The 15,012-nt window shown below is 41.0% G+C and overlaps 1 protein-coding gene across 2 annotated transcripts in view; it reads right to left on the bottom strand.

Moving 5' to 3' along the window:
- The window catches only part of GOLT1B (golgi transport 1B), a 129,623-nt gene that overhangs the window by 28,371 nt on the left and 86,240 nt on the right, over window positions 1–15,012 (bottom strand). For both annotated transcript variants that reach the window (XM_029600185.1, XM_029600184.1), the window contains one exon: window positions 14,561–14,739. In XM_029600185.1, the coding sequence (XP_029456045.1) occupies window positions 14,561–14,739 (179 nt within the window). The remainder of the gene's footprint in view (window positions 1–14,560; window positions 14,740–15,012) is intronic.

The following is a 15,012-nucleotide window of genomic DNA, read 5'->3' as shown; positions in this document are numbered from 1 at the left end:
TGATAAGAGGGAGGAAAGAAGAGGTGAATAGAGGGAGGAGAGAAGAAGAGTGAAGAGAGAGGAGAGAAGAGAAGTGGTAAGAAGGAGGAGAGAAGAGGGAGGCAAGAAGAAGCAAAAAGAAGGAGGAGAGAAGAGGTGAGGAGGAGAAGATTAAAGGTGAGAAGAGAGAGCAACTGAGCTATTGTGGTGAGGTGGGAAAAAGTAGGAAAAAAGCAAAATGATCTGCTGAAATGAGAAGAGGAAGGAGAGAGCTACTGAGCTTCATTGTGAGAAGAGTGAGGAGATAGCAATTGAACTGCCGAGGTGAGGTGAGAAGAGACTGGAGGCAACAACTGACCTCCTGAAGTAAAAAGGAAAAGAGGAAAGAGCCACTACACCACATCCCCAGTCACTTTAGAGCAGTGGTTCTCAACCTTTTTTTGGCCGGGACACACCTGATAGATGGTTCTCATATGCGTGACACTGAACATGTGACCATCACGGGGCTAACTGTAAACATTCATTTTGTGTCCACAGGAATCCCCTCGACCCCCAGCAATGAGTGCAGAGTAGATCTAGGTCATTACACTGTACAACTCGCCATACAAAAAAGATATTCTGGTACTGATGACATCTCAGTAAAAGCAAAACAAACTCCCTTTACTACCAGGCACAATAGCCTTCCTCATGAAAAGACAGTAATTTACCACTAATGCATATCCTATTGAGAAAATACAACAAATAAGATTGATACAAATGCCTACATGCTAGTGAAATACCTCACCTCGGTCACACACCCAGAACTGACCTTCACCAAGAACAGAAAAACCACAAATTATAAATATGGAGACAGAAACTGGATTGGAAAACCAAAAAAGCCACTCTGCATGCAGTGCGAACCTGAAGAAATGGAAAGAGAAATATAGCACCTAACATAGTCCCAGGATCTGCAATAATGCACACAAACTAACCCGCACAAAGTTACACCTGTATTATGGAACACACTCAAACAGTAACAACCCTATCTATGAAAAGGCAACACTACAACTATTAAACCAGGCCCTAAACACTAATACACCTCCTATTAGGAAAACAGAATAAGCCAAGCGCACGCACACACACACATTTAGACCCACGACCAGTCTGTCTCTCTCACACCAGTCATCTTCCCGACCAGTCTCTCTCTCAATCACACACATGCTCTCTTATATACAAGCTCTCAATCACACACAAATGCTCTTGCACCCATTCACACCAGCTCTCACCCAGGCACCCATTCATACCCACAAGCTCTCACCCAGGCTTCCATTCACACCCACACATACCAGCTCTCACCCATTCACACCCACACACACCAGCTCTCACCCAGGTACCCACACCAGCTCTCATCCAGGCATCCATTCACACCTACACACTCTAGCTCTCACCCAGGCACTCATTCACACACAAACTCTTGCCAAAAACCTATTCTTCCTTCACTGCGGGGATGGGCTCCAGTTCCGCTGCGGCTTTACTCCGGCGGGCCTTCTTTTTTGCCGCCATGGGGATGGGCTCCCGTGGCTTGGTCGGGGTCAGATCTTCCTCTTCACTGCCACGGGGATGAGCTCCCATGGCAGCTTTGCTTGGTCGGGTCTTCCTCTTCACTGCCATGGGGATGAGCTCCCGTGGCGGCTTTGCTTCAGAGTTCACACTGACATTCCTCCCACCCCACCCCCAGACTATGCGATGCCCCTTCTCCCTGCCTCACTGGCCAAAGGCTTCCTCCCTTCTTTCTACTTCCACTGGCAGATAGAAGAAGGGAAGAGACTTCCGATTGGCTTGCGCCGGGGCAGGAAGAATGAAGGAGGCTTCCAATTGGCCCGAGGGGGCTGGAAAAAGGGAGAAGGAAAGTACAACGGAGCAGTGGGACACCAGGAGATGCGACACACCTGCCGGTGCTTGGCGACACACCAGTTGAGAATCGCTGCTTTAGAGGGTAGAGTAGACTATGTGTTTTGGCTTACCTCCACCTGGCGAAACCACAATTTCCACCTGAGATCAAATCCTGATTAAACCACCTAAGGACAGAACACCACCACCACATATAATCTCAACTTAAGATCATTAACTGATTTTCCCGACACCAAAACAAAGTCTCCTCCTGAACGAAGACACTACCAGAAGACACTGCCCAAGAACACCATTATTTGAAGACACCTTAAAATACCATACTATTAGAAACCATCTAATATCTTCCACTCCATTTTCCTCCACTATCTATCCCACTCTGATTGACTTCCCCAAGGTTATTACCTCTTTGCTGGAAGACCCCCCCCCCCCATAAATCCTCTTTGGCTATCATGGATTCAAAAATCAAAACAGACCCATTAAGAGGTAACAGAAAGAATAGTGACCTAATAAACAACAAAAGAAAAACCTTAATAAGGTTGATAAATTTCTACATCACACAATCTCCAAAAAACAAAATATCAAAAAGTTGCTTACTGTTCACCCTACTACTACTGAATGCTCAATCAATTAAAAAAAAAATACCACTTATCAAGGATATAGATGAACAATCTACAATTTTTTGCATAACTGAAACCTGGCTAAACGACAGACAAGGACAATGTTCTTTTAAACCAATGAGCTCATCCTAACTACAATCTATTCTATATACCTTGACAAAAAAGGAAAGGTAGAGGCCTTCTAATAATCTTTTTTTCTCTTTGTGATTTTAATTTTAATTTAATTTTTTTTAAATCGAACCCATGTAAACCGTTTTGATTAAATAGTTTGTAAAAGCAGTATACAAACATCTTTAAATAAAAATAAATAAATAAATAAAATAAATCTGCAAAAAAGAAGTCAATTTAACACTAAAGAAAATCTAAATTTACCCTCCATATGAAATAGCTATCTTAAAATCAAAACAAATTAATATCGGATTGGCATACTGCCCACCTGGCTTATTCCAAAAAGTTTGCTCACCCATTATTGAACTCTTCACTAAAGAATTCTATACTCCAGAAAAAACAAACAATCTTAAGGAGACTTTAATCTACACGTAAACGTTTCACCAAGATCTCCTGCTTGTGACTTTTTCCTTGATGCAATGGAAGCCTTAGGATGGACTTGACACATCTCTGATGCAACACACTTAATTTAATATTCGCAAATCCGAATTACTACAATATAAGTACTAAACAAAGACAATTCCATGGTCTGACCACCATTTAATCAAGGCTGATCTAATGTATAAAAAATTAATAAACTAAAAACTCTGAGATGAAAAACACCATAACATTCAGAAAGAAAATTAAAATAGATACACTAACTAAAGCATTATTGAATTAAAACTAAATAGCTGCTACAATGCATTTAATTAATGGGAAAATATGCAGATGAGCATAGCCCCATACAAACAAAAACTATAAACAAAAATAAAGAAAATCAGAGAAAATTAAAGTCCTGGCATACTGAAAAAGTCCAAAAAACTATTAAGAAAACTAGAAAAGATGGCGAAAAACCCTACTGATTAATCACTTAGAAGATACAAATCTCAACTATCCCACTACAGAACACCAACGAACAAATCAAAAAAAGAATATTATGCAAAACAGATACAAGGAATAATTTTCAACTCAAAACCTATTTAATTAGACTCTTAACTGTCTCAAAGACCCTTCTTCATATCATACAATGAACATCAATTTTACAAAAACTTCATACAATGATTATGCAACATCACTAACAGAAAAAATCAAGATGCTGAATTAACAAATCACTTATTCCTACCCTCTAATAGCAACAGAAAATCTATCTGCACAAGATAAATATAGCAGAATTAAATGCCCTACTAGGTTCTGACTGGCTTCCAGACAAGGACTGGCTTCTAGGCACGTGGTTTTTCTCGTACTTCCATCTCTTCCTGTGAGGCAAGGTTTGAAGAGAAGGAAGTCTGAGGAAAACCACGTGCCTAGAAGCCAGTCCATGTCTGGAAGCCAGTCGGAACCTAGTAGGGCATTTAATTCTGCTATATTAACTATGGCTCCTAAAGAAGCATTTTTTAAATGCAAAACATCGGCCGCTGTTGGGCCAATTTTGAGAAATGAGCCAACATTGTGAAGTGGAATTCATTTAATGTTTATGAAAAGTTTATTGTGAAAATTCCTTTTTTGGATAATTCTAAGGACTTAAAACATCATGAAACCGCAGATGAATGATTAGACCAGAAGACCTTGTGGTGTACGAGGTACTTCGCCTGGCTTGCCGATGCAGCTTCAGTCCTTATACATAATTATATAAAAATTCAAAAATATATTGTTCTGAAATCGATGCAACATTTCATTGTTTATTTTTATTTATTTAAAAACATTTCTATACCGTCTTTCAAAAGCGAGAATGCTCACCAAAACGGTTTACAAAATAAGCAAATACTAAAGTAGAAAATAAAATAAAAATAAAATTAAATAATAACTAAATTAAGTAAATAAGGTAAAATAAAAGTAAAATAAAAATAAAATAAAAGTAAAAATAAAATAGAAGAAAGAAAAGAAAGAAAAGCAATAGTAATGAAAAAGAGAAAATACAATTCATTCAAATAAACCCTACCTCTAATAAACATCTCAAAGTAATTAAAATTAACTATACTAAATTAATTAAATTATATTACGAAGGTAAGAAAAAAGAGATTGAAATAAAAATAAGAATAAAACTGAAAAATAACACATTTTGTATTCTGTGCAAATATCTGCTGCAAAATATGGTATTAACTATAGATATTATAGAATAGTGTGTGCTGGTTAACAGATAATTAAAGATCCTATGCCTAGGTCATCAAGAGCTTCTTTAAATAAACGCAGATAATGTATGACATTTCAGCTTGATTGTTTTCCTGTATCTGAATCCCCAAACGCTTCTTTAAATAGATTTTTGAAGGAAGAAGTGGTAATACTCTTTATTTTTGATTAGTGTTTCCCTTTTTTCTTATACTGTTACACTGTATCTAGCCAGAATCCTTATGGACTCTAATCAAGGTCCAAATGGTAAAAACCCTTGTGACTACAACACCTGAATGATAGACTGCACAGATCAGTTTTATTCTGTTTGAGAAGTTTCTTTGATAAACCAATTATTCGGGTAGGGAAACATATGCATCCCCAGTCTGCACAGAGAGACTGATTGTGAGAAACTGTGAAAAACTATAGCGTTGAGGCTATTCCAAAAGGAAGAAAGGGGTACTGGAGGTGTTGCACCTGTATTTCAAATACTAGATACTTCCTGCAATTTGGATGTACTTCTGTGTAGGTGTGGGCCTCGAATATAACCAGTCTCTCTGAATTAGCAGAGGGAGTACAGTGGCTAAAGAAATCACCTTGAACATTTCCTTCATCAGGCAAATGTTCAAATCTTTTAGATTTAGTATGGGTCTGAATCCTTCCTTATTTGGGGAAAAACAGGAAGCACCTGGAGTAAAATCCCTCCGTTTTCTCCTGCAGTAGTATAAATTTGACCACTCTGGCCTTTCAACTTGAATGAGTCCTGGTGTCCTTTTGGGTGGTCAGTTTGGAGTTGTTTCCAAACCTGTGATTTGTAAGAATTCTTTTTTTTTTAGTTTACATGTTTTTATTAAGATTTTATACAACTTACAGAAAGAAATAACAGGTCAAAGTAAGCAATCAACCAACATGTGATATATAGCATATGGTCCGTCATTACAGTGCATGTGAACATGAGATGATGAAATATAGTAGGGAGAGGAAAAATGAGGAGAGGAAAGACTGAGGGGAGAATTAGAAAAAGGGCGAAAGAAAAAAAAAAGGAAAGGAAGAAAGAGATACGCACATATGGGCAACGCAATATCGGAGAGATCAAGCACAGCCAGTAATAGCAGGATAATTATAATGAAGCTATCTATGTATGTGTCTAATGGCTTCCACACCTGTGACCATTTGGCAAGCCTGCCAAATTTAATCGCCATCGCCTTCTCATATTTAGAATATAAACAAACAGTATTCCACCATAAATGTTCAGATAACAACTCGCTGTGCTTCCAGTTGGACATTATATTATGTAGGGCGTTTGTTAAGAAAAAAATCTAACAATTTCCGATGGGGAAGCAGAAGTTGTAAAGAAGGAGAGGCTCCTTTTAATATAATCAGTGAATAGGTGATTGGTTGATCCAGATTCAGAATTAGGGAGACTGTAGCCCAAAGCTGTTGCCAAAATTTATTCACATAAGGGCAAGAAAAAAGCATTTGGTTCAAGGAGGCCCTGGTAGCTGAGCAAGACCAGCAAGTGTGGGAAGATAAAAGTCCTGCCCTGTGGAGCTTCCAGGGGGGTCCAAATTGCCCTATGCGTAATGAAAAAAGAAGTCTGCCACAAACTGGAAGAGAGCGAGATGTGGACAGAAGTCATCCATATATATTCCCACATTGAAGGTGTAGGTGCCAAACCAATATCTAAAGATCATACCGGATGTAAATACTTCATAGAGAGCCGCACTGAGAAGCTTTTAATAATTTTGTAACGTCGGGAGGCCAGATGACCCTTAGTCCCATACTCTTGATAAAGCATTAAGAGGTATGGGGTCTTATCAAGAAAAAGTTGGGATAAGGCATTACCTTGTAAAGCAGTACGTAATTGTAGCCAAGCATAAAATTGAGTAGTGGGTAAATCAAAACGATCTTTCAACTGGTTAAAGGAAAGAAAATGGCCGGCAGTTATGCCAGAGGATAGGAGCCAAATATTCTTCCTCTGCCATAGGGGCCAGTGGAGACGATGGTTCCCAACTGTAATTAGAGGGTTATTTATTTATTTAACAGCTTTTATATACCGGTATTTGTGTGTACATCATATTGGTTTACAAGGAACTAATGGAAATACAAAAAACAAGGAGGGGAAAACAGGGAGCAAGAGGAAAGCAAAAAAGGAGGGGAAACTAATGTACAAGGGTTACAAAGTAAAAGTAGAAGAAAAAAACCAAAGTACATAAGAAGAGATGTACAGGATAATTGGAAAAATAAATTTAACTTGTGAGGGGAACTGAAAAGAACCATTATATAAAATAACATCGAAGAAAATAACTGAAATGTACATTAAAAGGCTGAACAGTAAAAAGAACTATAACGTGCATTATATAATATAACAGAGGCTAAATTGTTTGGGATAATATATAGGATGCAGGGGAGAGTCTACTGTCAGAGTGGACGGGTAAAGGGTAAACAGGGATAAGCTGTGATATCTAGGGATAGCTGTAAAGTACATTGTATAATATAGCATCTGGGATAAATTGTAAGGGGTGATATCTGGGGAGGAGAGGAGAATTAAGGGTTAAGGGGGGGGAACAGTGCTTCACAATGTACAGAATAAGATGGAATGTATAGAAGCGTTCTCTATTCAGGGTATGCCTGTTTAAAGAGCTATGTCTTTAGTTTTTTCTTAAATTTTAGGGTACAAGGCTCTAAGTGGAGTTCAGAGGGCATGGAATTCCAAAGGGTGAGGCCTGCAACAGATAGTGCTCGCTCTCTCGTGGAAGTGAGGTGAGTGATCTTTGGGGCGGGCGTATATAGGGTACCTTTGTAGGCTGTTCTAGTGAGTCAGTTGGAGGAGAGGAAGCGGAGGGAGTCGTCGAGCCAATGTGTTTTGTGATTGTGTAGGGTTTTGTGGATAATGGTGAGTGTTTTGTAAAGAATGCGAGAGGATATAGGGAGCCAATGGAGTTCTTTGAGGACAGGGGTGATGTAGTCAGATTTACGGGTGTAAGAATTCTAGCCGCTGCATTCTGCAGCATTTGCAGTGGTTTGATGGTAGAGTATGGGAGGCCTAGGAATAAAGAATTACAATAATCCATTTTGGAGCAGATGGTCGCTTGTAGGACTGTGCGGAAGTCATGGGCATAGAGTAGGGGTTTAAGTTTTTTAAGGACATGGAGCTTAAAGAAACATTCTTTTAAGGTTGAATTGATTCAATTGATGGTCAATGGTGACCCCAAGATCTCGTACAAAAGGCAGGAATGAGATCGCAGGGAGGGTGGGGATGTTAGTGTGGGATGGCAATAAGTTATGGTGATTAGAAATGATGAGTAGCTCTGTATTCGATGTGTTTAGGGCCAGGTGGAGATTGGTGAGGAGGGTGTTTATAGATGAAAGGCAGTTTTCCCAGATCTTTAGGGATTTGGATAGGGATTCTTGTATAGGGATGAGGATTTGGACGTCGTCCGCATATATGAGGTATTTGAGGCCCAGGTCAGAAAGGAGTTGGCAGAGGGGCAGCAGGTATATACTGAAGAGGGTGGAGGATAGGGAGGAGCCTTGAGGGACACCTTGGGTTAGTTGGATGCGTGAGGATTCAGAGTTTCCAATTTTGACTATATATTCTCTATTTTCCAAATAGGATTAAAACCAGAGATGGGCTGTGCCGTTGATGCCAATTTCAGATAGGCGAGATAGGAGGATATTGTGGCTTATAGTATCAAAGGCTGAGGAAATATCGAGAAGGGTAAGAATGTAGAATTGCCCATGGTCTAGACCTTTAAGGAGGGTGTCGGAGAGGGAGATTAAGAGGGTTTCTGTATTGAAAAACTTACGGAAGCCGAATTGAAATGGGTATAGTATATTATGCTCTTCTAGGTAGTCAGAGAGCTGGGAGTTAACCACCTTTTCCATGGTTTTGGCTACGAAGGGAAGGTTGGAAATAGAATGATAGTTGGCTGGATCAGTGGGGTTTGACAACGGCCAACTTTAAGGAATCAGGGACTTTGCCAAGGGAGAGGGAGAAATTAATAATGTCGGCTAGTGGTTTGGCAATAGATTTGGGGATGGATAAGAGGGTTTAAGTGGGGATGGAGTCAGAGGGGTGAGTTGCGGGTTTAATTTTCTTTAGTTTATTTATTTATTTGCTTTTATATACTGACATTCGATCGAGATATCACATTGGTTTACATATAACTCAGTGAATAGGGCAGGGTCTGCCTTATTTTACATTGTAACATTGTAACATGGCAACTTGTCTAGCAACAAAGGAGATGAGTATATATTATAACAATTTATAAGATATAGAGTAATAGCAATTCACAGTAACATTTATAGTGTAATAATATAAATATGGGTTTACATAGTAATGAGGTATTTTGAGAGTTTAAAACAAAACAATTTACATTGCAACGAGAATTTAAAAACAATTTACATTGCGTCGAGGTGACATCGTAATGAGGTGTTTAGTATTGATTCGATTTGAGTGGATGAAATGAGGTTGAGTGAATCTAGTTTAGCGTTGGGGATTTTTGGGAGGGGGTTTGTGTGAGTGGTAATAGTGGGGAAACGGAGCAATATGTTTGCTAATTTTTTTTATTGAAAAAGTGTGCGAGTTCTTCACATTTGCTTTTAGCTTCCTCATCAGAGATGGGAGGGGGAGCTGATTTTGTGAGGTCTGCCACATACGAGAATAGGGCTTTGGCATTGTAATGGTATTCATGAATTTTGGCTGCGTAGTAGTCAAGTTTAGTCTGTAGGGTAGCGTGTCTGTAGGTGTGAAGGGCAGATTTGTATATGGCTGATTGCTTGGGGGTAGGGTCTTTGTGCCAGATTCTCTCTTTCAGTCTGAGATCATTTTTAAGTTTTTTTTTAATTTGGTGGTGTACCAGGGTTTCTTAGATTTGTGTGAATGTTGTATCTTTCTACTAGAGAGGGGTCATAGTTCATTAGCGATGTTGTTGGTGATGTTGTTCCAGGTGGAGAGTGTGGCATCTGGGTTAGAAAGGTCTAGATTGTTCAAGGAGTAGGAGAGGGAGGAGATCAAATCTTCTGTAGAGCAGGGTTTTCTAAAGTATATGGTATTACTGTGAGTGGGGTTGTGTGTGGTTGAGGGCTTTATGGAGAGGAATGCATTGATGAGTGCGTGGTCTGACCAAGGTACGGGCGTACAAGTAGGTGAATTTGGGGAGTGTATACTGGAGTTGACAAAAATAAGGTCGAGCGTATGGCCAGCTTTGTGTGTGGAGGAGGTAATGAGTTGTCCGAAGTCGAGGGCATTAAGGGAGTTAAGGAGGGTCTCACAGGAGGAAGTGAGGGGGGTAGAGTCCACGTGGAGATTGAAGTCTCCTAGAATGATGGCAGGGATGTCTATATTAAGGTTGTCAGAGATGAATTCAATGATGGGAGATGGGTTGTGTTCGAGGAGGCCTGGGGGGGGGGGGGGGGGGTAGATTAGGGATATTTGAAGTTGTTGGGATTTAAATAAGCCGATTTCAAATCTGGGAGGGGCATTGATGTTTAGTGGTCTAAGTTTGAGGTGTTTTTTGGCCGCTAGGAGGAGACCATCACCTCTATTATTGGGCCTGGGGATAGATAAGATGCCATAGGTTTGTGTGGGGAGTTGATTTAAGAGGACTATATCTGTATGTTTAAGCCAGGATTCAGTGATGGCACAAATTTCTGGATTGCAGTCTAGAAGGAGATCATTAAGGATGGGAGCTTTTTTCATTAGGGATTGAGAATTAAATAGAACAATAGATAGGGTGGTGAGGCTAAGGAACTGAGTCAGCGGAGAAATCAAGATTGGTATCAGGGATTTGCAGTGTGCAAGGGGGTTGGAAGAGGTGGGTATGGGGCGTCGATGGGTGGCGTAATGGATGCGGGGGATGGTGTAGGTTATCATTTTGGACAGCGGGGAAGGGAGATACACAAATGACGGAAGGTTAATGCAAACAATGGCAACAGTACCAGGAAGGCTTGGAGTGAGTAATAGATCATCCAGTGGAGCAGACGAGTCGTTGGTGAGCTGAGTCCGAAGTTTCGTGGATGGTCCCAGGCAGGAGCCAACTATGAGCGGGATTGGTCTATCTCCGATGGATCCGGCATCAAGGGCTCAATGGGTTTAGAAGGTCAGTCTCAGATGGTAGGCAGAATATGGAGGAGAAGCCCAGACACAGCTTGCAACATTGAAATGGAGGGGGGGGGATATTCCTTCCCCCCGAAGGAATATCAGTTACAGGTGAAGAGCAGTGGGACGATCCAGTCATAGGGCCAAGTTAGGCCGACAGGGCCAAGATGGGGGCTGATGATGATCAGGGGGATCGTTCCTCACCTTGGATACTGATTCGGTGAGGGAGAAAGTACTAACAATGTAACTGGAGTACCAGGGTTGCGCAAAATAGGGGCTAGATTAGAGGTGCGCCAAGAGTGAGTGTGAGCTGGTTTAAGCGAGTCCAATTCTGTGAAGGCATCGTAAAATGGGGTTAAGCAGTCAGCCGTGATGGAAGGGTCATACCAGGAAAACAAAACTGTGGTAAAGGGGCTATAAGGGATCGTTCTATTGATACCCACCGAGGTTGTTGAATAAAGCCTGATGGTAAGCGTAGAAATCAGGGAAATTAACTCCTCCACTATTTCTGGCAGCTTTCAGTTTAGAAAGAGCAATTTGAGGTGCTTTATTCTGCCAAAGAAACTTAACTAGTAATCTACTTGTTTATAGAAATCAGTAGAAAAAAAAATAGGTAACATGGAGAAAGTGTATGTGATTTTAGGCGCAAGAACCATTTTGATGGTATCCAATCTACCGCACCAGGTAAGATGTAAGTGCGACCATTTTAAAATTATATCCCTCAAGTTTTGCGAGATACTGGATTCCCCATAGGTTATCGTTACTGCGGGCTCCATGAAAAATTTAATCCCAAGATATTTCAAACCATGCGCCACTTTTTGTATAGGGTATTGTGGGAGATCAATTGCAGAAGCTAAATAGTTTAAGGGGAGGAGTTCAGTTTTATGCCAGTTAATTTTGTAACCAGAAATAGAAGAGTAGGCCGTGATTAGGTCTCTGGAGGGTTCAGTAAAAACAAAAGGACATCATCAGCATATGCGGAGAGTTTAAAAGTTTCAGAGCCAATTTTTACACCTGCAATTGAAGCAGTTTGCCTTATAGCAGAAAGCAATGGTTCCAAAGCCAGATTAAATAAAAGCAGGGAAAGAGGGCAGCCTTGACGAGTACCCCTATGTAGTGAGAAGGATTGAGATGCCTGATGATTGATATAGAGAAAGGCTGTGGGACAGGTATATAAAAATTGTATCCAGGTTAGAAATTTTGGACCGAGACCATACCACTGGAGGGTAGCAAACAGAAAGGGCCATTCAACCCGGTCGAAAGCCTTTTCTGCATCCAAGGAAATGGCAACCACCGGAGTCGGTGCAGAAAAGAGTCTCTTGAATATGCAAAAAGAGGTGGGTATTATTGGCTATAAGACGATGTTTGATAAATCCAGATTGATCAGTATTAATTAACAGGCCCAAGACTCGAGAGAGTCTGGTGGCCAGAATTTTGGTAAAAATCTTATAATCAGTATTCAATAGGGAAAATCGGTCTATAATTAGCTGGATATGTCTCTTCTGATTTGTAAGAATTCTTGACAATCTGGAAGACCCAACTGTCTGAGGTTACAAAGTGCCAAGAGTTTGTAAAAATCCTTAGCCTCATTCTAAAGGGAGATGATCTGCTACACAGTCTAGACGGTTGGCTATCTCTTCTGGAACCAGTCAAAAATCTGACCCCAGGTTTGACTGTTGACAATGTTTGGTCTAGAACTTCTTTCCTTGTTTGGTGTGAGGCTTCAATCTCTGTAGTTTGGGATGAGAAATCCCTGGTAACAGTTCTTCTGAGGAACAGACATCTTCCTGCATTACTCACTCTGTTACGCGCCCCGTCTGCGGCCGTCCCGCACATGGGCCTGCTCACCTTCATGGTTTCATGGCAGGTCCCGGGTCGGCCTCCCTAGCAATAGTTGCCAGCTCCTCTAGGCCCTGGCTTCCTGCGGCGGCAGTCGCCGGGCCTTCCGCTACACGCCAGGCCTCACGCAGAGGCTCGGCGTCCTCAGCGATGTTGGCCACGTTCCTACGTGCGCGCGGACTGCCCAGCCTCTTGTAGGGCCAAGGGCGGGCCTTAGCTCTGTGGCGCATCCTGATTGATTCCCCGATATAAGGAAGTTCCTGTCTGTGCTTCCTTGCCTTGGCAATCGGGTCGGCTTGTATGTTGGATTGCCTCTGAATTTGTTCCTACTCTTGTCTTATTCCAAGTCTCGTTCCAGGATCCTTCTGATCCAGTCCTGTTCCTGCATCCTAGCTCCTGCTCGTCTTGTTCCTGTGTTCGTCTGTACGTTTCCCCAGGAAGTACCTCTGAACTGTCTAACTCAGGGATGGGCAATTCCAGTCCTCGAGGGCAGCAAACCGGTCGGGTTTTCAGGATATCCCTAATGAATATGCACGAGAGAGATTTGCATGCACTCTGCTTCAGTCATATGTAAATCTTTTTCATGCATATTCATTAGGGATATCCTGAAAACCCAACCGGTTTGCAGCCCTCGAGGACCGGAATTGCCCACCCCTGGTCTAACTGGTACTGACCTCAGCTTGTTCCTTCACCTGCCTGCCTGCAGACCTCAGCTTGTTCCTTGACCTGCCTGCCTCAAGCTTTGCTGCTCAGCTTCATGCCAAGGTTTGGGGATTTACTCACTGGCTTTCTCAGTGCCTGTATTTTCCAGTCCTGCTACATCCTGGGTGATATTTGACCACAGTTATAGCAGTTTGAAGAGTCATGGTCAATCCCCAAACAGCGGTAGCAGATGGAGTTTGTGTCTATGATGGATATCCAGCGCCAACAAATGCAGGCCTTGAATCTGCTCATTACTGTGCATCTCAAAATCTTCCTTTTTAAAAATTTTTTTAAGAACTTAAAAGTTCTTTTGAGAGGCTGCTGAGGTAGCAGCAGAAAGAATATTCAAGTAAAGAGATATTTCAAGGCACTAGGTTGAAAAATTTGGAGAGATTGGGACATGTCTGTGTGGTAGCTTAGACGAACAAAGACTGAGTTGCTCACAAAGCAATGTATGTGTGGAACTCCTGCACATGCACAGTAAAGTTTTTACTGAGCTCTAAGAATTGTTTTTTTTTGTGGGTGCCACCGGATGACATTACATACACATTATGGCTAATGCATGTCCGCTTGTTGACTATGAAAACAGTTGAGACAACAGCAAATGGTGAAGAAATTTTAAGGAAAAAAAAATGTTCAGGGAAGGAAAGTTTGTATGTGGTTTTGTGGAAAAAAACCCCAACAAACCCCAAAACAAAACAGGATTTAACCTGGCAAAAAATGACATGTAAAAAAACAAAAACAAAATTAATTTAGTTAAGCGTCAAATTCCATACTGTGGGAAAAAGAAGTAAAAGGGCACTGAAAAGCAAAGAAAATGGCAAAATGCTGGTTAAGTAGGTGAAACTGGATATGAGGCGATCTAAGGAAAGTCTTTACTTGAAAGGAAAAAAGTAAAACTGAGCGTTGCTGGTCTGGTGATGCATAGGATCCTACCATACATGTCCAAACATCTTTTTTACAAAGCTCTAGAATGATCCTCTGTGTTAACATAAGACAGAATTCACATGGCTCATTTCTCTGGCTGTGTTGCTGTGGCTTGTTATCAAAGAATCTTTATGATTTTATGACTACCATGGCCTGCTGGCCAGTAAATGTTACGCTGGGTGACCTAACAGTCAGTTTCCTCTTGAACAATGATAAAGATGAAAAAATCTGACTTACTATTATGCCTTACCTGAAAAGGAGGAAAAATCCATAAATTTCAAGGACCATTCCTATTAAGGGCCATCCAACAAGCACTACAAGTACACCACCAAGGAAGAAACCTGTAGCTTTCATTTTGTGTTTCTGGAAAAAGAATCTGAATGTTCTTTCTAAACCGATTACAAAAGCCAAGCCAGCCACAAATAAAACCTGGAAAAGAGATAAAGAAAATACACATACTGAATGATGAAAATGAGACAAGAATTATCTATTGGGCTGGCAGCTACATTTTCCTACTAAATTTTTTATTTTTTGGCTTGGCAGTTTTCTCCTGCTCCTTTGGGCTTCCAGCTCAAATGGAACAAGCCTCTAATGGGCTATGGTTCAAGGAACTTTAATTCACAAATAGTTTTATATCCATCTCCCAACTCAGTCCAGCTATTAGAGTGACACAAATATGGCTCCCCTCCAGAACTTGGTTGA

Source organism: Rhinatrema bivittatum, chromosome 4 (assembly GCF_901001135.1).
Source record: "Rhinatrema bivittatum chromosome 4, aRhiBiv1.1, whole genome shotgun sequence".
Taxonomy (NCBI): domain Eukaryota; kingdom Metazoa; phylum Chordata; class Amphibia; order Gymnophiona; family Rhinatrematidae; genus Rhinatrema; species Rhinatrema bivittatum.
This window is presented reverse-complemented; position numbering and strand designations above follow the sequence as displayed.